This window comes from Anser anser, assembly GCF_964211835.1.
Source record: "Anser anser genome assembly, chromosome: 2".
NCBI classification, from domain to species: domain Eukaryota; kingdom Metazoa; phylum Chordata; class Aves; order Anseriformes; family Anatidae; genus Anser; species Anser anser.
In genome coordinates, this window is record NC_139721.1 from 101,093,255 (window position 1) to 101,121,100 (window position 27,846).

Here is a 27,846-nt window from a genome sequence, read left to right on the forward strand (position 1 = left end):
GATGTATACAGACACACTAGATCATCCAGGAGAAAGCCATCATATAGATGGTGTGACTGCACAGTATGTGTGTGGAGGGTAATACAGTAACAGCTTTGAAGACCGAGGTTCAAAGTCCAGTGTCAGTGTTGTTTATTCTTGTTGCCACTTTCAGTGTCATGCATCTTCTTTGTTTTAACTTCTTTGCTTTGCATGTTGGTCTCAATCATTGGAACAACCCTCTCAGGAACATGGTTTTCAAGATGCAATCGGACAGGCTGCTAGACAATCTCATCTAGAGATTCTCATCTCCCTTTTCACATGAAAGGCTGGACCTGATGATCTTTTGAGGTCACTTCCAACCTGGGCTGTTCTGGGATCATAAAAACTGTGTCCAGATACTTTTGAAAGTATTCCATTATTTGTCTATTTGTTGTTGTTAGGGAGAGAGGTGGAATTAAAGAATTTGTTATCATTGTTATGTGTATTCATTCACTTTTTATTTCCTGATGCCTGTAAAAACAGAATAACTGGTGGAAACCTGCAGCTAGAAAAAAAACTTCAGAGTCTTCAGAAAACGTCTTCGGAAAAAGTCTTCAGAAAACAAACAATTTGATCAACTCTATTGTTAGATTGTCTATCTAGATGATCTGGCTAATATTTTATTGTCAGTTTCCTGTTATTACTTATTCTCTGTTGCTGTGCTGGAATCAACTTGGGAACAACAATGTTGAGAATAGTTCACTGCATAAGGGGTTGTGCATATAGCCGTGTGAAACTTCTACGATCATAAAGGCTTTAAAGCACTACATAAGGGAGATTTCGATGTGGTAAAGTCCAGAGAATTGTTACTTAAGCATGCAATTCATGTTAATGCACTCTGTTCCCTCATGAGTTGCTGATTGATCTAAGTAGGTTATAGTATAGTACCTTACTAGCTTTTCTTTAACTGGTGCATGGAACACAATTCAATACTTCTTCACATTTAATAGATGATCCTAGAAAACTGGAAAGCAATCCAGCATTTCTGGAGTCATTGTAGGAGTTAGACTTTCGCCTTATTTTATTAACTTCCCTTTTATAAAACACTTGGTCTTAGTTATGTTCCGTGCTTAATCCTCACAGTCCTTTAAAAGTAGCATAACTTTTTTTTTTTTTTCTTCCCCTCAGTGTATTCCTTTCAAACTTCAAGGCTTGTGAGTTTCTAGACTTCGTGCATGAAGGGGTAGGTTGGAGTCCAACAGAAATCAGTGCTGGGTATGTTAGGATTTGAAACTGAAAGATAGCCACAAGAGGGAAGATCTTGTAGCAGTGGACAAATAATACTGCTTATGTAGAGGTTACAGTTCCTGTTTTATGCTAGTTTTGTATACTTTATAGGGAACTTTATAGGGAAGATGTATGTGCATATCCTAGCATAACATAACTGATCCCATGTCAGTTGTGTTGATCCTAAGCCAAGTGTCTGGTCTGAGAATAATGCTTTTGTTACTTTGACTGCACAGATGAATCAATTGTCACTGGAGCTTCTGGTCCTGTTTTACTAATAATTCTGTATATAGACAGGTGAGTGTATTACTCTTGTACGTTATTTTGGAATCTAGCAAAGACTTTGTGATAGTCACTTAAGTGGCGTTATTATGCTCCCTACAAATATGCCTTACTTGTAGCACGTTCACATAGAAAAAAAGAGCTTTCTCCGAAACTATTGTGGCTGCTATTGCAGTAATGGGATATCAAACAGGCAAAATTGTATGTGTTGTCAATGGCTGCAATATAATTTCATTGACTTACAATGTTTAAAGTGAAGACATGATGGTAAGCTTCTATAAGGTGTCATATTGAAGTAATTGCCCACCAACTTGATTTTATGGCCAAAGAGAACATTTTAATGTCCCCGTAAATTCTGAGGACAATCTAGCCTGCATGGAAACACAGAGATCAAAGACCATGATTAAGCATTTAGCTATTATAATGCTGAGAAATATTTATATAACGCAAGAAGTAAATAGATGAAATAAGTGTGGGTGAAAGTAAATTGGAAAGTTAATTTAAATCTATGAACAAAAGTTTGGTCTAAAATGCAAAAAAAAACAAAACAAAACAAAAAAAAATGGGGTGGTTTAAGTCAATGGTTTTACTCACCCCAAATGTCACGGCTTTTACTTGGTCCTTGCCTAAGTCTCTTTGGTTTTCCTTTCAATTTGCCAAGAGCTCAGCATTATGAAGAGCTCAGCACTCTTCAGGCCCATGTGATAGACTGAGTTCAGGTGACAGAAACAAGCCAGTATTTGGCTCCAGAGGAAGTGCATGAGCTGGGATGATCAGGCCTGTGAGTGGAACAGAGCTGTCTGGCTGTGAGAAAAGGGAAGTCAAGGAAATTCTTCGTTAAGTGAATGCTCCACTCAGTTTCCCTGCTTTTAGATCTGACTCATTGCAGTGGGTCTGTCTGGGTGGAGTTAATGTTCTTTATGGCAGCACATATGGTGCTGTGTTTTGGCTTTGGGACTAAAACCATGCTGATAACACACCAGTGTTTTGGCAAAGTTAAGTCCTAGAAAAGCAGAGATCAAGAGAGAGATAAGTAGAGGCTCTGTAGGGACAGGGTTTTAAGATTAACTTACGTATTTTTATAGGGATGCTTACCAGTCACTGCTCTTTGCAAAACAATTAAACAGAATAGAGATGAGGTGACTTGGACAGCAGTGCTTAGAGGCTTAGTGGTAAGAGTGTGTGCCTGAGGTGCTGGTCCTCTTACTCTAACCACCAGGGAGCAAACTTTCTCCCACAAAAAAAAAAAAAAGGCTGTTCATTGAAAGATGGGTAACAGGGAGGAAGAAGGTCGAAGAAGGAATACTGATATGCTCTCACAGCTGTACTGGTACACTCAGGCTTGCTGGAGGAAACTCAGGTGGCTCTTTGCCTTTGTGTTTACAAACTGTAGCTATACATACCTTCCTGATTCAAAAAAACTAACTATATACATGGGTATAGTAATTAGCTTTTTTCTTAAAAGTAAAATGCAAAGATGTAACCAAATGATTCTTTAAACGTATATATGCCAAACACAAAACTAGTTTCAATTTAGAATGATGTATGAAGACGGTTTGTAATGAAAAAATAATTGAGTTTGTGATCAAATCTCTATTCTGCATTTTGTTTTATTTTGTAACTTTTTCAAAGTAACTTTTTAAAACATTCAGAAGCTATTAGTGGCCATTTCTATATTCATTTCTAGGTTTGCTTGTTTCCAAACACATTTTCTAATGTCCTTCCTATTTGCGCATGTTTAGTGCACACTTTGTGTAATCCTATATTTTGAAAATAAGCTTATTGGAGACATGGCATAATTTGCAGAGTTATTTCAAACAATACGTTCAAAAAGTACATTTATTACTTTTTAGAAATAATACATAAAGATTGAAGCACGTTGAAGAGCAACTTAAGACCAATAGCATTATGAGATTGCTTATGTTGACCTACATTTTTGAAACAACTAAACTACTTTTAGGACTATTTATTGATGTTCTGTTATTGATTTCAATGACAAAAAGATCAGGGCCTTTCCCTAGATCTCGGAGATTCTTCATGCAGGGAATTGAGTCTGTTGTGCCTGTTGATGCTGATGGCAACAGTCCAAATGGTTTCACTGGCAGGAGTGTTAGGACCATTTGTACACACCTATATATGTGTTTATAAATATGTATAAATACATATGTTTTGTGTATATAAAATCGATCAATATCTGTATGTAAGTGCACACATGTATATATGACAATAGCATGATCTTCAGAAATTTTTCTACTGTTGAAGCAGAAGGAATCAATGGTATTTTTGACTGTGCTCTCTAAGGAGGGTGGTGATACTTACTCTTTAAGGGTGAAATCAAGCATCCTAGTGTGTTCACCAGTTTGCAAACGAGCAAGCAACAGAAGGTGTTACTGTAGCTGCATGTTGTTTTGTTGTTGTTTTTTAACCGTTATCAGATTATCTACCCTAAAATATTGCTTAAAAGGAGTTTACTTAAAAAGTGAAAGGAAGCCAATGACGAGTAATTGTGGCAACCTTTTTTAAATCAAACAAAAACAAACAAGAAAACACACACACACAAACCACAACAAAACAAACAAATTGAGCAGTATCTAATAAAGAATTGAATTGTCCATGTAGGAAAATACTAGCAGATCTGAGAAATGCTTCATTCTTTGTTTATTGATAATCCACTTAATGTAATTGCTGCTAAAATGATCAGTAAATGTTACGCTGTTCTCCTATTGTAAAGCATTAAACAGGAAAAGTGCTGTTACACTGCTCTGAAGTGATCTTCCTACATGCCTGACACATAATAGTGCTACTGCATGTGGTGTGTGACATATCCTACCCTAGTACTAACAAATGAAATGTTGGGAGTTTAAGTATACCTGCAACTTTCAGCAGATAAAAGCCTTTGACAAAAAGTGAGACTCTCTTTGGGCTTCATCTTAAAGAAACAAGTCCTTATGTAGATTTCTTCAGGACGGACTGTGAAGCTGTGTGACGGTTAAGGGCATACTGAAGTTGGAATATATTCACTTAGAAATTAATATGTTGAGATTTACACTGTGAAAAGAAAGATGTGGTACCCAGGTGTTGATGAAGACCTGGTATGAAGAAAAGTAACCCAAAAGCTTTTCTGTAATGATTAAAAAAAATTGCACTCATTTATCAGTGGGAAAGGCTTAGAAAATATAAAAAGCCCAACGTTATTGATCTGCAACATTTGTGGTATTATTAAGTATGTTTAGCATTTATAACAGCAGGTTTTGTTGTCAGATGATCTCAATGTAGGAGAACCATAGGAAAAATGATTTGGCATTCTTGCTCTTAACCTGATAGCTACACATCCTACTGCAGTGCATCTTCTGGTAGCTGGAAAAAGAAGAGGGTATTTTAGTTTGTGAAGCTCAGTTCTGGTGAAGCTTTCAGTTTCTTCAATATATGGGCATTTTTGCTATTTAATTCTGTCTAGATAAGATGAAAGGAAATAGAGGGCAATAAGGGTCCCCACCTCTAAGGTACAGTCCCAGTAGAAATCAGAATCATCTAGGTTGGAAAAGACCTTCAAGATCACCAAGTCCAGCCATCAACCTGACCTGTTGAATCCCATCACACATCACGGATCCATGCTCCTTAGTGTCATGGCCACATATCTCTTAAATGACTCCAGGGATGGGGGCTCAGCCCCTTCCCTTGGCAGCCTGTTCAAATACTCTACAATCCTCTGCTTGAAGAAGTTCTTGCTAATGTCCAATCTAAACCTCCTCTGGCACAACACCATTTCCTCAAGTCCTGTCACTTCTTACCCAAGAAAAGAGATCGATGTGCTCCTCTCTGCAACCTTCTGTCAGGTAGTTGTAGAGACTGATGAGGTCTCTCCTCAGCCTCCTCTTCTCCAGACTTAAAATCCCCAGTTCCCTCAGCTGCTCCTCATGACCCTTGTTTTCATGTACCTTCACCAGCCTCATTGCTCTTCTCTGCACACTCTTGGGCAACTCAATGTTCTTGGAGCAACGGGCCCAAAAGTGACCAGAGTGGCTGAGGTGTGGCCTCACCAGTGCCACGCCAAGGGGACCGTCACTTCCCTAATCTCCCTGGCTACTCTGTTTCTGATGCAGGCCAAGAGAAGTCATTTCCCATACTTGTCCATAGAATTCAAGTGTGCTGTATTAAAGCAATTAGCACGAAGAGGATCAAGAGCTCTGCTGACAACCTTGTTAATCACATAATACATAAAATAAATACGTAAAATGCATGTTATGTATGAACACAGTGTTCAGCATCATAACCCATGTTTTTTTTTGTTTTTTTTTTTCCGAAAACCCATGATTTTTTTTTTCCAAAATTCAAGTTACTGGTTCCTTTGTTTTGCAACTTGGAAATCCTGAAATGTTAGGTAAAACAAAGTTTTCCTTTAGGTAAAACAAAGTTTTCCTTTAACTAGAAAGTTCCTTTCAGTTGCTGTGAGTCCCTTCTAGGTTGCCTAGTTAAGTTTCTCTCTTGTTATCAACATTCATGTTATCTTAAGTTTTGGTGTGGTTATGGACGTGCTGGTTTTTAAAAGTTATTTTAACTGAATTCTTGCTCTGATATTTATTTTCTCACTGTCTTTCTAGTGTGCACATCATAGACAAAACATGCCAAATAAAACCATATATAATGCTATACTTAATTTCTGATTACGCCAAACTCATGCCATTTGGATGCTTTATGGTGGCAATCCCAGGAAGCAACGTTTTACCTAAAACAAACGAACAAAAAACCAACCGCAACCTTAAGTTGTGTGTCTTGCATTTCTTAGTTTTGGGGACCATGATGGCCTATTTCTTCCTTCTGGAAAGCAGAAGGATTATTATGATGAAGGAATGGTGTAGTTGCTGGATGGAGCTTTTAATGTCAGAAGATTGGCTGGAGAGAGGATGGGGTTAAATAAAAATCTTGTTTTTAAGGCTCCCTCAAAATAGGAGTCAAGTTAATATAAACAACAACAGGTTATCAAACAGGCAGACTGGTGAAAGAGCACTTGTATGAAGATGATTTGGCAAGTAGAATCGTGTCCTTTATGTGGTCATTGTGGAGACTAAAGTAACCTTATGTGAAATCATTTTTACAGAAAATGAGAATTTTTTGTTTTTTTTTAGGAAATCCTCTAGACAGCTACAATATGTTTATTACATTAGAGTGGAATGGTATTTTTTCCCCTAGGAATGAGGAATACCTTTGCAGAAATGTTTTAATACTTTTTTTTTTTTTAATGGAAGACAATGTCTTCTGCTTTGTAATGAAAATTTTCTCAAGTTCTCTGGTAAGTTGACCCACAGTATATGAATTCTAGAAAATCTTAGCTATTATAGACTTAGAATTTTTTGGATGACTTTTTGTGTTTGACACAGCTCCCTGCTGAATAGAACCAACAGAGCAGAGGGAACAGTACACTATTTCTATGAAGAAACTGTCAAAGTCTTACTCCGGATAGGGGCTGTCTTCTAATCTTGAATTTAGTTGTTCTCTTATGTGATCTACTCTTTTTGGAAGATCAGATGGCAGAAGAGTAGTAGGGGGGGAAAGTCTCTTGAGGGCTGATTTCTCCATACTGGCCCCAGGGGGTGGTGGTGGTGGAAAGTTACTGTCTGTTCCACCTGTGTCTTGTCATGATCTATAGAGCTTGCTCTTCTGGTCTCTCAAAAATCATCTGCTTTTATATGGTTGCGAGAACCTTGAGCTAGAAGGTTCATTTCTCACACTGTTCTCAAGACTTATTTCTACTAATGGTTGTGTGCTGTGGTCCATCTTGTGTTTTGAGGACCATGGTAGCTTTTCAGAATAGCAGCTTCTCTGGCTCTTGACCTCTGGATGCATACAAACCTTTGAAATATGTCCATGGATGAACAAGCTCCTTTTTAATGAGCAGCATGTCATTTAATAAGGGAAATCATTGGAATATGGCAGAGGCTGGACTCTTGTTAACCTAGAATTAATAGATAACAGCTACGTAGCTACTCTGTGTGTGTGGCAGAAAACTATAAAGATGAAATGGTTTGCAACAGGAGGAGCAGAAGGAATCTTTTGTCAGATTAATAACTGGATCAGAAGTAGTAAGGTCACCTCCAAGAGCAAAAGCATTGTTTTGAGTAAAACTTCTGTGCTGTAGGTACTCTTGCATCAGGAAAAATGCAATGGCTGGATTCATGTCTTTTTTTTCTTTTCTTTTTTTTTTTTTTTTTTCCTGGCCGGTTCCAGATTGCTTTATTTGGACCACAGATGCAGCTGACACAGTTGCTCCTCTTGTTGTATATGGTAAAACCAGCATCCTTTAACTTTCTTGCGTGTTTGAAGCATACAGCTTGACTTGCTATATGAAGCTGCTAGGGATATGCTTATAGCAATAAACCCAATAAAATAAAATTGTGACCCAGTTATTTATTACTGTGTGGCTGCCATGTGTATGTTTCCATTCTGCAGCCTCCTGTTAGTGTTGCAGAGCAACCTGACCAACAAATTGATGAGGACTTGCCTTGTGAACCTTTCAGCTTTCTGTCAATAGGTGCACGAAACGTGTGAAACTTTTTCATTAGGGAAAATAAATGGTTCAGTATGGTGAAAAGGATTTCTAGTGAGGTACTTTTGTGTGTTTTAAAACCATGTTGAAGTATTATTCAAATCTCAAGACATAGTAATTTGAAGGACGTTGCTGCATAAAAATGTAGTTAAAAAAAAACTTTTTAAAAAAGGTTGCTAAAACTACAATTAAAAACTCAATGAGTTTCAGAAAAACATTTTCTGTCAGAATCTATGTTACATTAAGCAGCACTAACCTTTTCAACTTCCAGAGGACCTAAAATTAAGAAAATAAACAAAGGAGACCATTATAACATCACTGACTAACCTGAAAAGAACATTTAAATGAAAGCACTGTGAGCAGTGATAGTCTCCCTAACTTTCTAAATTAAATTGTTATATTAGTAATACTACACTTTATATGGGTATAATTGCACACTGCTAACTTATTACAATGTTGTTTTAAACTAGAGAATACTTTTTAACTGCAACCTGGCCATTAGATGTGAAGATGAGTATCACTGCAGAAATATGATGTCCAAAGTCAAAGTAGCGCTGAGAAAAGGGAGAAAAACAGAACTATCTTTTCCACTACAGAGATTTTCATGAGGAGATAAATATAGTTCTAGCTGAAGAAAAGTGGAGACTGTTTCGGGTGATGATATTTATATTGAGTGAGAAGAGCTGGGGATATATTAGCTTCTTGCTGTAAGAGCAAGGAGAGGCAATGCTGAAGATCGTAGTAAGTTAAATATGAGTAATATAGGTAATATAACTAAATATGTAATGCAGTAAACAGAAGTACAAGATTAAAGCAGTGAAGGAAGATCAATGATCGCATATCAGCAGTCTTGTTTGTTTTGCTTATAGAAACATCCATCTAAGGATGCTGGTAGAGGTGGCTGTGAAGAAAATAAGCTTTTTTCTAACTTTTCTGGGGCAATGACAGCCAGCAGGTAGCAATGATCAGAGGCTAGCAGGGGTCTGAAGGATGATTCAAAGAAATTTGCATAAGCCACACTATGGATTGATTGGGATAGAAATATTGGCACATTAGTGACAGCAGATACAAGGTTTAAAGAAGGAAGAATCAAAATTGTCTGTTTAGAAATCTTTATAAAGAAAAAAAATGAATGCCTCTAAAAGCAATAAGACAGAGGAAGGAGGACCAGTTCCTAAGAGGACCAAAGGATAACGCATTCCTAAATTTCACTGGTATTTGATACAAATAAAATTAATCCTTTCCCAGTAGAGATTTTTAATGCATTCCTCACTCAAAAGCCATGAGTTATGTACTAAAATAACATTATCTGAGGTTATGATGTGCTCTGTCTTGATTAAAAAGAAATCTAAAATATCAAAATTTTTGGTGTAATCATTAGAATATCTGAACAGTGAACTTTTATTTATTGGTAACGTAATTGGAGTGATTGCTCAAACATGCACTCTCTGTATGTCCCTAACAGAATTCTGTGCATGATCAGAATCCTATAGGAGGGCATAATTTATTTCGTATTGTCAGGAAAAAAAAAATCAGAAAATTACTTTAAAGTATGTTTAAGACAGAAATGAAGTGATTAAGACAGAAATGAAGTAAAAATTAAAAAAAAAAAAGGAAAACAAAGGATCTTACTTTGTCTCTGTTATTAAAATAATATAATTAAATTCAGACCAGGAATGTTTACGGTGCAGAGTACAAAATTTAGCCCAATGGCTAAACCAGTGCATAAAGCCTTTATAAAGCCCTATCATCACGCAAGTCCTACGTTAAGGATAAAAGTAGTTTGTACTCCCCTTTTTAGATCTCTGCCTAGGGCATGTTTCACATGAAAACCATACAGTTTTGTGTAAAAGCTGTCTTTGATTACTAAATAGTTTTGCTTAGAAACTGCACCTTTACCCTTAAAGAGCAGAGACAAAGCTTTTAACACGGTGATATATATTCTTCTGTATTTTGTACAGTGTTGCAGAAAAGAAACTAAAGGTTTTGGCTTTTGAAAGAGGGTGTGTAACCAGAGCTGTAATTTGCATTTGCAAATCCACTTGTTTTTTACTGGCAAATTAAGCCCAACAGCTTGTAGAAGTCAAGTCTGGGAGCGGTGGAGCTGAGCAGAGGTGCAGGCAGCTATTGCGAGCTGACTTAGAGGAGCTATGAGCCGCCCTTAAGGGAGAGACACAGCAGGGAGGACCACTCGCTGCACAGAACTGTCAGCAAAAGCTCATAGAAAACAGGCAAGTCTGGTAATACCGGTGCTAGCTGGACAAGAAATGGATGACAAGTTATATGAGTATCTGCAAGAGATGCGTGTAAAATTTGTCACTACATGCGTGGTATTTACAGGTATATTTTGAATAAGGGGATTGCAATTCCTCAGTTCTCCTAGAACAAGAGCTTTGCTCTTGTGGTTATAAACCCATCTGAAATACCATAGCATTATATCCTTTTTATGTACCCTTGCCTTCTACTTAAAGAAGATAAACCCTTTTCACAAAGTTCATCCTGCTGTTTTTTTTTTATGTATTCCTAAACTTTTCAATTTTATGTATGAATAGCTAAAACTTTTGTGTGGGTGTTGATCAACAGAAGTCGCTGTGCTGCGCTGCAAAGTATAACCTGATCTTTCTCACCTTCCAAAAAGCAAGCACATCCAGGGCAGGGAGGAGAACAGATCCTGATGGGATTATCTGCAAAAGGTGCACATGCAATTCTTGGCCTCGGCTCATCCTCTGATACCCTGGGTCCCCGCTGGGTGGAGAAGAAGGAGCCTGCTGGGCCAGTAGCTGGCCACTGTGACAGACGCGTACCAGCTACTGCAGATCTTGGGGGTGCTGGGGACTTTTTTTTTTTTTTTTTTTTTTTTTTTTGAGAGAGAGAGAGAGAGAGAAACCCTTAGGAAAACAGGAAAATCCCATCTTGTCCCTGGGAAATTTTCCAGACCAGTCCACTTGCCATGTGCTGGAATTTGAATTACATTGTTTGTAAAAATAAGTTTTTAATCATGTGTAATCCACTGTAGAAGAGACACATTCTTAAGTACTAAAAGCAGCTGAAGGTCTAGAGACAACCTGGAGTAAAAACTGACCTTTTTTTTAAAAGTATGTTTTTGAAGGAAACAAACTCTCTCAACCCATCATTTCAGTGATTTATTTAGTCTTCATGTAGGCTAGAAACTTAGACAGTACCTAATCTGTCTGCTTATAGAGAAAGTTGTCATTCACTCACCATCTGACACAGAGCTACCCTGGAGGTTAACTACAGGTGCTGGTACAGTTTGAGTGAAGGGGCAGCAATTTACATTTCAGTTTTTACAATCCTTGGCTCTGCGTTTGTAAAGCTGTTCTGAATTCGCTGCAAGAGGCTGCAAGTCAAGCAAGGGTCTGTGGGGATGCTTGAAGTGCAGGTCTGAGGGATATCCTGCAACACTGAGTTCCACACGTTTTCACTACTAATTGTTTGGAAAAGTATCTTTATTATTATTTGATACTCCGGCTTTTCCATTTCAGTGGAGGCCCTTTTTCTTCTCAGATGAGATAGGGTGAATAGTTCCTGATCTGCATTTTCTCCCTGCCATTTATTATTCTGTATACTTTGATCATACTTGTTCTTATTCACTTTTGTCAGGTAAACATTCCCAATCCTTTCAATCTCTTTATCGTTTTTCCTGCACATCTTTGTGATGTATTTCTTAGCTGGGCTAACCAGAAATGAACAAAGTGCTCCAGATGAGGCCGAATTATTGATGTGCATAACAGGTAAAATCCTAGCCCTGTTGAAGTTGCTGTGAATCCACTAACATCTAAGGGGTGAGGTTTCTCCCAGTGCTGTCACATTTTGTACATTATTCTTCATCCCATTTTTCATGTATTCAACTTCAAAATTTGGCAGCTGAGAATTTAATCTAGAATCCTACTGATGCAGCATCCTCCATTAAATTGCTGTTAGTCCTCAGATTAGCTGTGTAGCTTGTGGATGGGATTAGTTCCCTCCCAAAAATACTTTCCTGAAAAGGGTCAAATTTTATCCCGATTCACGTTGGCTATGGAAGCACGCTTGCTGTTAGTTTTGAATGGCTGAAGCTGAGGGCATCAGCCCAGACTTAGAAACAATATTGTGTTCACAGTGACCTTTAGCTGGAAAATCTGCTAAAGTGCATTATATAGTATATGAAAGCAAAACAACAACAAAAAAATCCTGCCTCGGTAAATGACTTTGTCGATAATGTACTATGAATATGAGGCAAAACAAGTCAGAGGGGTTTTTATAGCATTTGCAAAAGAAATCTGTTAAATTCTCTTTCCTTCCAAGAATCATCTAAGAAATGTTCAGATTGTTGCTGGCTAATAAATACAGTAAATGAAATGTTAATAAATCACCAGCAATTTAGCCTGACAATAACATGGATTGACCACATTGATTAAATTGATTATGTTTCATATATTTACAATATGTAGACACAAGTCCAATTTATTTTCTGAAGAGTTCAAGGTAGGTATCATTGGTTTAAAAAAAAAAAAAGGCAAAACAAAACAATGGAGTAATGTTTGTGGTTGCTATCTGCAATAATCTAATGCTGACAGAGAGCAGTATTTTATTTAGTAATTAACAGTGTAAAGGGGAGAGAAGCTGTCATGTTGGTTCTTAAGCTGGGGAATGTGATGAAAGATGATATCTGCGATCTCATCCTTTCCACTTGTTTAGGATTGTCAGGATGAGAAATGTCAGCATTATGAAAGCTCAGCTCTGCTCTTGATATGATAAAACCCTTCAAAAGCCAGTCTTTCTCTCCCTCTTCCCCCTCCTTTCTCCCTCTCCCTGCACTTGCTTTTTTATTTATCCTGTTTTGTTAGATGGCAGAAATATAATTCTTTTCTTTCTTCCTATTATAAGCCACCATTTTTGTTTTATTATATGTTTCACAACCCCTAATGCCCCACTGAAAATTACCTTGTTAAATGACAGTGTTTCAAAGCCATGAATCCTTTCCACCATTCCCTCAGAGGTTTGAAACAGTCAACAGACTGTAAAGAATAAATAATAAAAAAGTATTGATTATTTTGATGACTGTGAGATTCAATTAAGTATTAATTTTGCCCTCCAGTGGACCTATCAAGGTATTCAAAAGGGAGGATTCGGCTCAGCTAAATGCGTGCTGAGTGCTTCAGCCTTAAATAGGGAGAAAATGTGTTTACCTACAGTATTTGAAGAGGAGTGCATTGATGCACAGAGTCCAATATTTAAGTGCTGTGCAAATTAAGCCCTGGTGACAGTGACATTGTTTTCAGCGATATGAGTATTGACTAAAGAAGTGCATTTGATGACAGCTTAAACTATTTGTATTGATTAACATTTTCATAGATTATCATGTGTCATATCAAATTCACTTTTCAGACATGAATACATTAAAAAACCCATAGGCAAACATCGACCAATGTGGTGACGGGACAGAGGGAACATGCTAACCAACCTACTTGCTCGCTGGTCACCTGTTCTCTGCATAAGAACCATTTAGGCATGAACTTTGCAATAAATAGCTGCCAGAGAGCGCAACAAGGTCACTTGTTCCTTTCTTTTTTTAATATTTTTTGGGGGCTCTGGTTTCCCTGCTGTCATGATATTATACCTGTTAGTTTGCAAACGGGAGGATAGTGTGTGCTCGGAAATAATGCTTGACCCCCAAATGTCCTCAGTGAGCAGAAGATAAAACAGATACAATTCATCAAGAAACATTTTTAATATATATATGTAAGGTTTTGTGGGGATATAATGTCCCAAACACGAGAATAATTGCAAACTGTTTGTGTAAGTATCTTCCCTGATTTTATCTTTTAAAAAAATAGTTTGTGTTTTTTTATTTTAAATACAAAAATATGTGCTTGTGTGTGTTTATTGACTTAGGGAGCATAGCATCCCAAAGACAAGAATAGTTAGAAGAAATCTGTGTCTCTCTTGAATGTATGTAATGAAATGGCTATTTGTTGCTGTGTATTTTCATAGAAACACTCGAAGGGTAGAAATTGTGTATTTGGTTGTGTTAATGTTGTACAGCAGAGGATGCCTCTTTAAATCACCGTGGAGTGCTCACAGGGCGCTCCTCTTCTGTGGCGTTGGAGCATACAGGAATTTTGTTTCTTACTACGTTAAGGGCAGAGCGAGGTGTAAAAACGTACACACAAAAAAGCACATCCCACAATTAAAGCTGTGTTGGTTATGTTGCTTTCATAGAAGTTTTTCTCCAAAGCATCCTGAATCTCTCACATGCTAGTTGAGCTTTAATAGGGTGGGGAGTAATGGAAAACTCATTGGATCTGTAATAGCTCTTCACTTGACTGCAGCCAGCAATAACAGCAGGAGCAGCCAGAGATAAGAGAGAGAGAGAGAGAGAGTGTGTGTGTATGTGTGTGTGTGAGGGAGAGGGAGTGGAAGAGAGAGTATACGCACACCAAAGCTGCCACTTTTTTTTTTCCCTGACTCTTTTTTTTCCCCCATCCTAGGATCCAATGATAGCTGGACAAGTCAGTAAGCCCTTGCTGTCACTGCGGAGTGAAATGAATGCAGAGTTGAGAGGTGAGGACAAGGCAGCTACTTCAGACAACGAGCTGAATGAGCCCCTGCTTGCGCCTGTGGAATCAAATGACAGCGAGGACACTCCCAGCAAGCTCTTCGGTAAGTCTGTCTAGGTATTTCATTTCAGTGCTACCATGTTGTCCGGAAGAGCAATCTCCCCCCGTTCTTTTTTTCTTCCTTTTTTTTTTTTTTGTTCACTCAATTTTCTTGTAAGTACCAAGGAGTAGCTTGGATCGTGCAGGCATACAGCCCTGTGCTCCCATTGCAACTGGCTACTGGAATGACAGTGTCACATTCTGAAAACTTTTGTCAACAATGAACTTATTTTATGCAAGTTGCAGACATTTTATGTTTTCCTTTGATCTGTGGTCTCTAATGCAAAAAATGGAGGGGGAATCCTTTTTTTTAATTATTATTATTATTATTATTTGAGTGGTTCATTAACATTTATTGCATTAAGTGCTGATATGAGTGTCTGATATACTATCAGCCTTTTCTGAGGCTGGACTAAACTGAGGAGTTACCATTTTAAATGGTAAAGATAAAGCTGGGTGAAGAGAGCTGAAACATTCCCACAGAAAACACTCTGTACTGAGAGTAAACAAAGGCTACCAAGGGTAGTGCATGTGGAGGTAATATTTTTAAAATTTAAATTAGAAATAAAATATTTCTTTTAAAGCATGTGCCAAAAATAAATTACCTGATTAATTTTTAAGTAGCCTAAATTATTCCAGATGAAAGTGTAACCTTTCACAATCAAAACAAAAGCAGTAAGAGTTGCACTCCAACACAGACATCTGTCATTCAAATGGATGACACCCTGTAAGCCAACTCAAGCAACTCTGATCTCTAATCAGAAAAGGGAGCAGAGTTGTTGAGGCGCGTGCTTGAGTGATAGATGTTGATAGATGTCTGAGCTGGAGCAGTACTATATGGTACATAGTGACATTTTGGGTTTAGAGCGACTGCTCTCCTGAAGAGGTTCCTTTTCATTATTTCCGTTTGTGACTTAAGATAAACCTTAATAGAAACAGGGCAACTCCTTATTTTTTCCACGACTCTGTAGGTGGAAGTCGAAGGGAGAAAGATCTTGTTTAGTGAGAATGCAGCTTTAAGGCACAGAGAGAGCCCATTTTCTAAGATTCAAGTTTCGATTTCATAATCTGTAAGGAAATCTGTAGTAGTGTTCAGATTTCAGTTTTCCAGCTACAGTAGGAGCTGCAAGATTTTTAAAACAAAAGAATACGTGCAATTTTCTTTTTTAAAAAAATGTTCCTTACCCCTTACGAGAAGAAAAAGCACAAAATGTTTTACGAAGTAACTTTGCTACAGATAAGGAAAAATAATAATAGATCTAAAATTTATTTTCTGAATTATGGTAATAACCATTATTAAATATCACATCCATTTTTAAGCACCCCCTTAGTAATCTTTGTTTCCATGGAAAACATAATGGAAATTATCAGTTTGTATGTTCAAACACCATATAACAATTGTTTTAGTCCATTTAGTCCGGAAAAGAATTCTAAGAGCTAAAATTCAGAAAGCTGTTACTTGTATATATTGGTATAAATATCTTTAGCTGTGTTTATGTTTTTTTATTTGATCAAATATATAGGCTGCATCTATTAAATATAGCAAGGTAACAAACAAAAATGGACTTTTAATTTGAGGGTACTGAAATGTCTGGTTTTAGATCAGGCAAGTATTGTAATAAAAGGCAGGATATTTTTTGAGCCATTGTTATTTGGATGCTCAGCAGTGAGATTGAAATACACACAGATACTTTCATTAGAGTTGCTGCTTGGGATATAGAAATGATGTGCAACAATATCTTATCTCCTTCTGAATTGTAAATATAGTTGGTACCTAAAAGCACTAATGAAAAACAAAACACAAATGAGTATATTGTGTTGATTTTACTGGTGAGTGTAAGATGTTTGCTAGCCTGATTTTTATACTGCAAAAAAGATGTTCCCAAGTAAACAAAAGTGGGTGAAATACTTCAAGTGACTCAGTACGAACTTATGTGCGGTTTGTCTAGGTTCTGTTACAATTATGAAAGATGTTACAGATGTTTTAGCAGCAGCCTTTACCAGTTAATTTTAGTAGCTTTGAGAACATAAAGGAAGGGACAGTGATGCTATTTTGATACATTTGAGGAATAAATGAAGCAAATTTATTTAGAAGAGATACTTAACTTTTATGTCATGGATGTGTCCCTTTAAGATAATATTGCAGTAAACATTTAAAATGTAGTTTTGCTTAAAGATTTGGTGCATAAATATGGAGGGTTATTCTGTAGCTGTTTCTCTTTGTTTAATGTTATGAATAGCATGTTAGGAATGCGTAGTTTGGGGCTTTCTTTGCAGTCTCTGAAATTACATTTATTTGTGGACTTTTTTTGCATATGATGGCATAGAGATTGACATTTTTCTTCTCTTTCTTTCATGTGATGAGAGATGAGAATTTTCTTTATATAATGTAGCATGTAATACATGCTGTGTGAAAATTTCCCCAAAATTTATTAAGCAGGAGAGGGAGGGGCATTTTAAAAAGTCAAGGGGAGGAGACAGGTCCATAAAGAACAAAGTTTTCCTACACTGTTGCTTTCACATTTTTTGAAAAATTTGCGAATATCATTTACTGATTTAGTTGGAATGAATGACCAGCATTTGAGTGTCTTATGTTTTGTTGATGTTAGCAATATTTCACAAATCTTATTTTCATATAGATGAACAGAATTGAATGATTAGATGCAGAAAGCTTTCTTCTTTCTCATCAGATGCATTCCGCTTAGCCTTCTTTTGACAGATGGGTTTATTTCTGCAAAGACCTGCATTGTTCACCTGTACCTTTTCCTAAAATCCACCTCTTTTTGCTTAAGCTTCGTTGTTTTAGTATTGCACTGCATACCATAGAAACACTGAGTGTTTTTTTTTTTTTGTGTGTGTGTGGTTGGTTTTTTTTTGGTAGCAGATAGCACAATTAATCAAACAAATGGCAACCACTTCAACAACCTGCTGCAGGCAAGGGAAGGGCAGGGATACACTTAATTATACTTATTTTTGACTCAGGAAGATGCACGGTAAACTTTTGTTTCTCTTATGGGTGCTCTGCTGCCAGTGACAGAGAAGGTGCATGCTGCAGCTCCTTGGGTCCCAAATACCAGCCCCAGGTGGGATAAGTTTCTGATAATTTGAAGTAGCTCCCACCTGAAGCTGGTGTACAGGTGTCTGGGAATATGGCACTTTGTCACTATGGTGCACTGCTCCCTGAGAGTGGTGACAGGGGCAGCCGTGGTTAGAGGGGTTGCATTTGCTTGTTGTTTGCTTGCTTTGCTTTGTGTTGTGGTTTTTTTAGTTTGTTTTAATTTTATTTTTTTAGTTGGAGTGGGGAGGGGGTGTCGCATCTGTAAAGTTCATCCTGTGCTTTTTTACCAGTGGGCTTTTTGGGCATCTGAGTGCAAAGAAATGCGAAAATGCAAAAAAACTTCTGATATTGAAATAATGTGAAACAAGAAGAGAGTACTTTTTTGCACTTTCTGAAGTGCGAAATATTGGGAAAGGACTCTATTCTGAGCTAATATAAACATATTATTGAGAATATGCAGACATATTGTCTGAGAATATGGACATATTAGCTCAGAAGTAGCATTTTGAAGTGTGGAGTTTGTGCAGGTATGGAATTCCAGTTGCAGAAATCCCAGTTTTGCTGAGCAGCATGAGGCAATGTTGCTTTACTAGAGATCTTGTGGTGTGTTATTTACTGTTTAAAATAGTTGTGAAGCAGTATCTCCCATTTTAGTCACATGAAGCAATTAAAAACACAGAAATTGAGGCTGGCTGTCTGACATGCGTGGTGGTATCATTTTCAGATCAACTTGTCTTACTCTGCAATATTTTTCAAAATCGTAACACAGGCCAATTTTCTCTCTTTTTATTAGAAAAAAGCTTTTGTTAATGTTAAGTAGTACGTTTGCTTGAATAAACACATCAGGATTTGATTCCTAAATTAGATGGCTTTTTACACAATATCTTTAAAAGAAGTTTAGAATAAGTTGCCAAGTATTGGTATAAAAAAAAATCAAGGAAAAAAACAAATGTTTAACTGTCTAACATTGTAACTGTTGAGATTCAAATTTGGTATAGCTACTAGGCATATGTTTTGCATAAAATTCTCTGTACAGTACAAATTCCAGGAAGAGTGCCTAGTCCAAGCATGAAAAGTACCTGTGGACTGAGGTTGGCTTTTATGAGGTTGGATCAAATCCTAATGAATCCTTATTCAAAGGTAATTTGTGACATAATTAGATGACGGCAAAGGTAAAGCTAAGCTGTTGATAATTTTGCTAAATTGTAAGAAGTTGCTCTTTGAGATTGAGCCTGTAGTTCTATGCATCAAACCTATCAAAATAAATAAAAAAAAAAAAGCTGTAGGTGTTACAGAGAGTGCAAGACCAAACCTCTAATTGTGGAGCAGAAGTGTTTCCTTTTTGAAGACTGCAGGAGAGAAAAAATATATATATAAAAAATTGACTGCTAACCTTTTTTTGCTGGCAAAGTTTTGTTCCACTGAAATTAAATCTTAGGTTTCCTGTACTGGAACTGAAAACTGTGGTTTCATTTGGTTCCCCACCAGATTTCCGCTTTTTTTTATAATGCCGTGTATGTTTGAAATAGTGAGTGGGGCTATGTGAGTTAAATGAATCCGCACACATTTCTGTAAACAAGGGTTTGTTTTCAAAGCCCTGAGTTGGTTTTGGTATTTTGTTTTCCTTTTCAGGGTTGTTACCCGCATCCCAGAAATGCGTGCATCTTTCTGTAGAGGCAGACACGCACGTGCTGTGGTAGAACAGGGTAGAAGTTGTTTGCAGCTGATCGTGTTTTGCTAGTAGATGCCTTGTATTGCTCTTTAAGGAAACATACACTATCCAGTTTTATTTTTTTTAAATGAGAGTTGCCTTGATTAGAATTTATGACGCTGGCATCATTTTGGTTACAAAGGATAAAGGACTAAATTGTCTTTTACCTCTGGAGACAGTGGTCTCCGCAGGTCAGAGCAGAGGTCACTGTCAGGTTGCTGTGAGGAAGCTCACATTATAGTCATTAACAGCACATCTAGCCTGTGGGGGGAAAGAGGCCCTCAGACGAAGAGCTTTCCGTTCATCACTGTATTTAAGGATGATTTTCAGCATTTTGGCTGTACCCTCAAATTTTAAAGGCCTATAAGGTCTTGGCCAGTCAGAAACATTTTGATAAGGTTTGGTCATTTCAGTGAAAGCAAGCAGTGTGTTCGTTACTCTTGCTGCAGTTTGAGCATCTAGTGAATATTTCTGTTGTTCTAGGGAAGTTCATAGCCCAAGTTGTCTCAACATTACAATCAAGCCTTCTTTTTAGGCACAGCAAACATTTGAAATATGTCTAGTTTACAGAAAAAGACTCCCGTCTCTTCACATAAATTTGTTCAGTAGATCTGCAGTAATTTCCACCTTGTGGATGCTTTGTTTTGGGATGTTCTCAGTTACCCGTGCAATCGGTAAGGGCCATAGGACCAATCCTGTCGGTGCCTGAATCTGTGATACCTTTATTAAAGCACATAATCTGTGGATTAGGAGTGCTGTTTTATTATGAAGTGTTGTGCATGAGGATGTTAATGGATGGTATGTTTACAGGATCAGGTCACAATACAGGCTTGTAAATCCATTTTCTAAAATGTACTAGTGTCTTAATAACAAGTTTTCAAAGAATCTGAGAATCTGATGATGTGATTTTTTTATTTCTGAAGGATACATTTGATATGTATTTTTAAGCATTTTGAGTAGTTTTGTACATGTGGGCATTTCTAAATGGAAGTTTGCTAACAGTTAGAGACTTGAGTAACTACTCTAACTAGTGTTACTGTCTGACTCCTTGGTGGGGTTCTTACCCGAGTCGGTGGGGGATGCACTTGTGAACAGGGAGAAAATGCCCATTGGAACCTAAGAAGATGTTGTGACTGTTTAAACACAAAGAAGGATGTGATGGCAAGATAGAAAATCTATCCGTAGCTCAGCATCCCTGCTGTGGCTAGGTACTGCAGGGAGCTCAGGCAGGGGTGGTGCTAGCACAGATACGCCGACGCGGGGGAGAGACTGGGCTCCTACTCCCATAACCAACAGTGAAAGGAAAATTGGGCTGATGAAGAGCAAATAATACAGCCTCACTTGTAAATTCCCTTGCTTTTATGGAAATAAATCAGCCTCATCACTGTGCCTTAACTGTGACAAACAAAGCCTATTTAAAAACAAGAAAAGTGAAGAAAGGAAGAAAAAAACACATAACAACCAAAAAAACAACAACTGTTTTGAGTGTGGAGAAAGTTAATGGTGTATTTTAAAGACAATTCTGTTTGTTCTCTAATTACTTCTTTGCTAAATTTTTTTGAGCTAAGTGTATGTTATGTGTTCCTTAAATGAGGCTTGAAGCCTTATTATCTGCATTTATATACAGAATAACTAACATTAGAGAGGGAAGGAGAAAAAATGAAATCCGAGTATGTAATTTGTATGACTGAATGACAAATAGTTCATTTTTAATTAGTTAATCTTTCTTCTCCGTGTCTTTGAAGCTATAAAAATAACAGCAACAAACAAACTTGTTTAAAAGCAGCATAAGTGGCTGGATGTTTCAAAGGGGAACTCGCTGGCTACCAGGCAGTAAACAGGTAATTTGTGAAAGAACTGTTACCTTCTTTGATTGAGATCCTTGCAGGTTTGTGTTTTGAGATTAATAATAGATCAGACACTTGCACATTAAAAAGGAAGCAAACACACACACACACACACACACACAAAAAAAAAAGAGAGAGAAGGAAAGAGAATTGGATGTTTCTGTTGGACTTCATAAGATTAAGCAAGTTCTCCATGGAAATATGCATGAGAGGCAGACAAGGAGAAGTTATATTTGCCCAAATGTGCACATGGCACCACTTAACACCTCTCTTGATTTCCTTATGCTAAACAAAGAGATAGCAAGTGCTTATACCAAGCTGGCACCCTGTCAGGGGGCAAGCTGTATAAAGTTTCCTGCTGTCAGGTTAATAAATGTTTTAAAAATATCCAAAGGCAGAGGTAGCTGTAGGAAGCTCATAGTAACAGTTGCCATTCTCCTGTGGATCATTTTTCTCTTTAATATCCTATGTAGCACTTGGTTTTCCTTGTTGTGTTGTCTTCCTAGGTTTTGTTCTTTCTGACACTTCTGGGTTCTTCTTTGTTTTAATTCATTTTCCTTGCATAGCTCTTTCTTCTGTTACGTCCATCACCTCTGGTCCCTCTTTTTGGAGAGACAGTCAGAGTATGGGAAGATCAGCACGATGGCTTCTTATTCTTTGATATAACTGCGTATTCAGTATATTCATGTTTTTTCCATTAATGCTGTATTTTCTGACTGTTCATACAACTACCATTAGCACTAGTTCTACCATTAGTTCTATCAAAATAACATTCTGCTAGTTACAAAAATTATTTCTGATGAGCTGAGTGACAGAAGTTACATTAAAATGACAACTAAATAAAAAATTAATGATGAAGAGGGGCAAAAGCAGAATAAAATTAAATGTCATAATTTGTGGGTTTCAGTAGGAATACTGTTTTGTAATGGAAATGGTTTGATGTTTGTTCATGTGAAGTCTCTTTTTTTTTTTTTCCCCACTGTATAAGAATCAAAATCAATATCAGAATGAAACAAAGGGAGATTTGTATTGTGACATGTCCTGCTTTATGTTGTGATATTGCTTTGATGCTCTCGAAAGCAGGTCTGAGCCCTTTTACTTTGAAAGCAGAGGTCATCTAGAGAAGAACAGTACCTCATCCCGTCTGACTAAATAAAACCTGCTGTTTTCAGAGAGACTGAAATTGGGTTTGTTCTGTAGATATTCCAGGGATATCTACATCTACCAAATCAATGCACAGCCTGCGCCCCTGCCACTCTCTAAAACATGTTTGTTTAACACTAAGCACTGCTTGGCTATTCCTAATGATAGTTTAGATTTCTCTGTTTTTATTTTAGGATATAAAAAAACAGTTGTTGGAAGAGTGGGAGTTGTTTTTACCAGATGTCTTTTCTTTTTAGAAAGGCAAATCGTCATTTTAAGTCCTGAATAGTTTGAAGTTTTCTCAAGGAAAATGTTACGTTTCAGAAGGAAAAAAGAAAAAAAAAAAAAAAGTTTGCCACTATGACTACCTGAAAGTGGTGACAAAAGTTGTTCTTTTTTTTTTAAGTATTAAATATTAAAATTATCAGTGTGACTGGAATAGGATGTAAATTATTTTATTGCAATAAAAAAATCAGTCCTAAAACAATTTTGTGCTACTCAGAAGATTTGAATGTTACACAAATGAGAAATAAAGAAGATTTTCCCCTAAGAACAGTATTCACTACAGCAATCTATAATTGGTTCTTTATATATTGGTTCTTTGAAAACTACTGTGGAGTTTTTAGAAGCATTTTAATATTGGCTTTTAAAAATATTTGTGTATGTTTCCTTTCAGATGGTGGTTGAATGGTTTGAGCATTAGTGGTTCTGTCAAGTCTTTTTCATTTTTGAGCTCATTCTCCTATTCCACGTTGTCCCACTTGTTAAAATCTTGTTGTTGAATAATGAGTTATTAGCAGTCAATTTTCTTCCAGCAGAAGTCCTCTTGGAGATTGCACTGGAAACAGAATCTCGCTACAAATGCCAAGATTTGCAAAGTAGAGCTTCAGTAAAAACAAACCTGCCTTCTTTATGTTCAGCCCCTTTCCTTTCTTATGGCCCCTTTTGCAACTCTTCCCCTCTCCCCTTCCACTTGTTTGTGTGTGCAGAGATGTACACAGCACGCGTGTATACGCATATACAGCACGTACGTATACTCAGCTGTGCCAGGCAGGTGTCACTCGGGTCTGCTGTTGTGCTTTCCCTCTGTGCCATCGAGGTGTGCTTTAGGTTTCCGTGCTTTGTTTGAAGCTTATTGTTTGGGGCAGGGGGCTGTTACTTGAAGAGGATGATCTAAAACCTGTGTTTAATCAAGAAACTAGAATTGCTTTTCTGTAAATATACCTTAAGGCATATTTTAATATATTGTACTATTAAGTATGTGTAATTATTTCTTGAGGTAGTAAAATATTAACTGGAGAGGAAGAAAGATCATTTGAATTCAGCCTAATCTCGTGAGCAAATACAATATGGAGCAGTTTTTTTATTTTCTTTTGCATATAATTAGGATTTACTCACATGGTGTGGAGATGTCATGTTTGCTCAGTGATTTGATTAAATATGAGGCCAGATTCTGTGAGATCTCAGCTGAGCATCCGTTGGCAGATATGCAGGAAAGCCATGGGTTTCAGTGGGGTATTTGTTGTCTTAACACCTGCGTGCTGGTCTGTAGCCTGCGCCAAACTAACCTGGCCAGTGCTCTGCATCCTCCCATGCTCCAAACTTAACATCAGCTAACCAAGCATACTGATGGGAGGGAAGAACCGCTTAATAGTTATGATGCCTTCATCATTAACAAAAGCTGAATTATGTAGTCAGTCCCATGTTACCGTGGGTTTCCCTTCCGACATGCAGGTAGATGTGCACGTTGTGGGGGCTCATTGGTTCCACGGCCGCTGGCTTGGCTTTGCAAAGCAGGCGGGAGCACCTGACCTGCTCTGGGGCAGGCATGGTTTGCCAGCATTGAAAACTATGTTGAAATTTTTCCTAAAAGTGGAGGTGTATTTTGTAGGGAATGTTTATCGGACTGGTAGAGCAAATTGTCATAAGTAGGTTTTAAAATATAAGGACTGAAAATGGGAATTATTACTGAAACAAAACCATGACTAGAAGAATCAACAGTGATTAAGAAAGAAAAAAATTGGACAGATATATACGAGCTCAAAGATGATTGTAAATGTACAGGCTTGATGTTTCTCCTCCTTTCTTATGCTTCCTTGCTTCATACCATAAATATTTGGGACTGCAAGCCACAAATCTCTCCAAACGAAAAATGAAATTTATAACTGGAGGGGAAAAAAAAAAAAGAATTTCATTGTACTTCTGTTTGCTAATTGAATATACTTTACTCTCTTAAGCACAGCAAATTTAATGATAATATCCAGCAAGAAAAATATCTCCATAAGTCATTTGATTTTTTTTGTTGTGAAGAGTGTGAAAGAAACTCTTGTGTGGCTCTGTGGCTGTGGTTTGATGCATTGCTTTCAGTCTTATTTTAACTGCGTGGATACAGCACAGTGAACCTTCTCATAACAGTTGCTGACACAAAAAAAAAAATCTTTCAATCAGCTGGTACTGTTCACTCTCCCCCAGCCCCCACATCTCTTCGCTTTTATGAGGCAATGAATAAAAGAGGGACCAGATGATGTGAAGGTTTACTTGGATGAGATGTCCTAGTCAATGAGCAAATTCGGGTTTGCGGGACTCCGGCTTATGACCCTGGACCTCTAAGGAATCAAGTGTGGGGGCTGAGCATTTCCTACATTGCAGTGGTCTCATTTGTGTAAAGCGATGGCTGGTCTCTCTCAAATAGCACTTTATGTATTTCCAGACTGCTCGTGGGGGCAGAGCCCGGCGCGTGCGGGGGCTTTGGGTGCCTTTGGTGGGTTCCAGCACGCTGCGTCCGCCCGGCAGCAGCAGCGGGGCTGGCTGGGGCAGCGGGTGCCAGAGGGGCACAGGGTGGAACAAAATTTTTGAGCAGAATCAGGCCCTTTTGTTCAGTGATTAAAAATAAATAAATAAATCTCTACACTGGTCAGGTTTTTATCTATTTATTTTTAATAATTTGTTCTTCTGTTTTTGTATTTCTATGGCTTCATACAACTGCCGTATTTTGAAACAGGTTAAGGCAGTTAAAAATATATATATATATATAAAATCAGGTTCCCTAAAAGACAGCTTACTGCTGACTGTTTTATTTTGTTTATATCTGATATTTCTTATGGTATTCAGATGGTTGTAATAGACTAGCACAAGAGCTGCATGTCTTGTCATCTGTAGTGTATCAATACATTTTTATAATGATACAATAACCTGAACTCTGTAACAGTTTATGATCCATTTGAGAATTCTTATGGATTCTCAGAGTGACGGAGACCTGAAAAAAGAACTTGACTGCTTTCGCAAAACTGGTGCTGTGACAGGAAAAACTAGTGCGCCTGTGATTTAGTTGCTAAGGAATCATATTGATCTGATTCGTCATTAAACTTTTAAGTTTAAAAAAAAAAAAAGAAAAAAAAAGTCGAGCTGGTTGAAGGTGGAAAAAATGGTGATGTGATTGTAAGGGTCTGCAATACAGGTAAGTTGTGCCATACCACTACTGATATTGATTTGTTATGATTAATAAATATGATTTTATGCATTACCCATGTACTGTATCCGTAATAGTGCTTTTTTTAGAGCAGAAGAAAATTGCTTCTTGCTCTTTATTTTTCATTGACTATTTTTAGTCAATGATAAATAAAGAACTTTAACAGCAGTCTGAATGCAGGAAAGACATGACTTTAAAACAGAACCTGCAGAACGTAGCAGTAATGAATAACCACTCAGCAAAGTATACGCACGCAGCCATCTTAACATTTGTAATGGTATTAATTTCCTACTGCTTTTTAAAATATGCTTCCACATGAGCTCTCAAAAACCATAAAAGCCTGGCATGTAAAGTAAATTGTTTGTCACTTGCTGACGACCTGCCATATTTATTGTCAGGAGAAATGGACATTAGTTGGAAAAGCAGTTGTTAAAGGCCAAACAATTTTTAAAGATGGCAAAGATGTGCAAGGGCTTTCCTTTTTCTAACAATGAGCCACCCCTTCAGACATCAAAAGACAAGATAATAAGACACTTCAAGCACAATTCAAGATTATATTCAACATCTAAAGGCTCATCTCTTGTCAGTTTGCATTTACTCTCCCAGGGATGTGATGCTTCTATCATCATTCTGTCAAGAGGAGTCTGGCAGAAGCGATGAGGGCCCCTCATTTCACACACTTAGTGTTTTTTTATCAAATAGCCCACGCTCATTCTGATTCAGCCAAAATGGAGGGATAATTTGAAGAAGGTCATGCACAAGTACAAAAATCTTGTGCTGATTTGTGTGATTAGAAGGCATTAAAATTGTACGTTTATGTTAGTTCCGAGATGTTCTGTCAGTTTATTTAGTAATGCAATGTTGAAGCATTAAAAATCCTTTTTTTTTTTAAAAGAAAAAAGGAAGCTTGCTTAGAACAACGCATGCTCTATTATTTAGCAAATATTTTGACCAGTGAGCTATTTTAAGTGGCATTGTCTTAATGTAACCGCAGAATGTATTCCCAGCCCCTTGCCCCTTTAAGAGTGGGATGTTAGGAGCACCAGAGGTGAAAACTTGGCCCACTCAGACTCATTAGGATTTCCCTGACTGGTGATTCCATCCCCGCAAGTTTTGTTTGCGCAAGGATTTAGGGGGCTGAACTCAGCATAACATCAGTATAAAGGTAATCATTTTAACAGCATGTGTAGGCATACCTGCGTACAAATTAAAATGGTACAACATGAATATGGTTACTTAGAGATGATGTTACTTACAATGCACAAGATCTTTCATTTGGTACATAAATGCTTTATCTGAACCTGTTTGAATCCCATTTGTGTGGGCAGTTGTTGTGGACCATGTTCTTCTGGTAGCCAAAGCTGTGACACTATGAGTGTTCAGGACCTGATTATTTGTCTCCAGTCTCTTCCTTCCACTTTTAATTCTGCAAACCTGCAATACAGCATTGTGTGTGCTATTCATAGTAACTTTTTCAGCTAATTGGGAATTGGGTGGTTTTGGAGGGTCACAAAGGAAGGAGGGGAACGTGACCTGACTAGAGAAGCAATTCTTCTGGTTGTTTTCATAGGACTTAGGTTAACGATGGAAGCACTAATTACTAGAGACAGCATTTGAAAACCAATTTCATTAATCCTATTAAAATAATTTGGTGTGATGGTATTCTCAGATAAAACCTAATAAAACCTGTACAGCAGTGGTCTCCAAACCTTTTTGATTGTGCAACCCATCAGTAAAAAATTTAATAAGCACTCACAATGTATATTTATTTATAAATTATACGCTTTACTACTGTAATAATATGTACACTATAAAACATACACAAAAATAAAAATTAAAAAAGGATAAAATAAAGATGAAAAATGCTATTTGTGGTTTTTGAAAT

At 37.3% G+C, this 27,846-nt stretch overlaps 1 protein-coding gene across 2 annotated transcripts in view; it reads left to right on the plus strand.

Annotated features, from left to right (window-relative positions):
* POU6F2 (POU class 6 homeobox 2) overlaps positions 1 to 27,846 on the plus strand; it is a 328,223-nt gene that overhangs the window by 47,615 nt on the left and 252,762 nt on the right. For both annotated transcript variants that reach the window (XM_083823117.1, XM_083823118.1), the window contains exon 2: positions 14,566 to 14,737. In XM_083823117.1, coding sequence (XP_083679243.1) covers positions 14,566 to 14,737 — 172 coding nt within the window. The remainder of the gene's footprint in view (positions 1 to 14,565; positions 14,738 to 27,846) is intronic.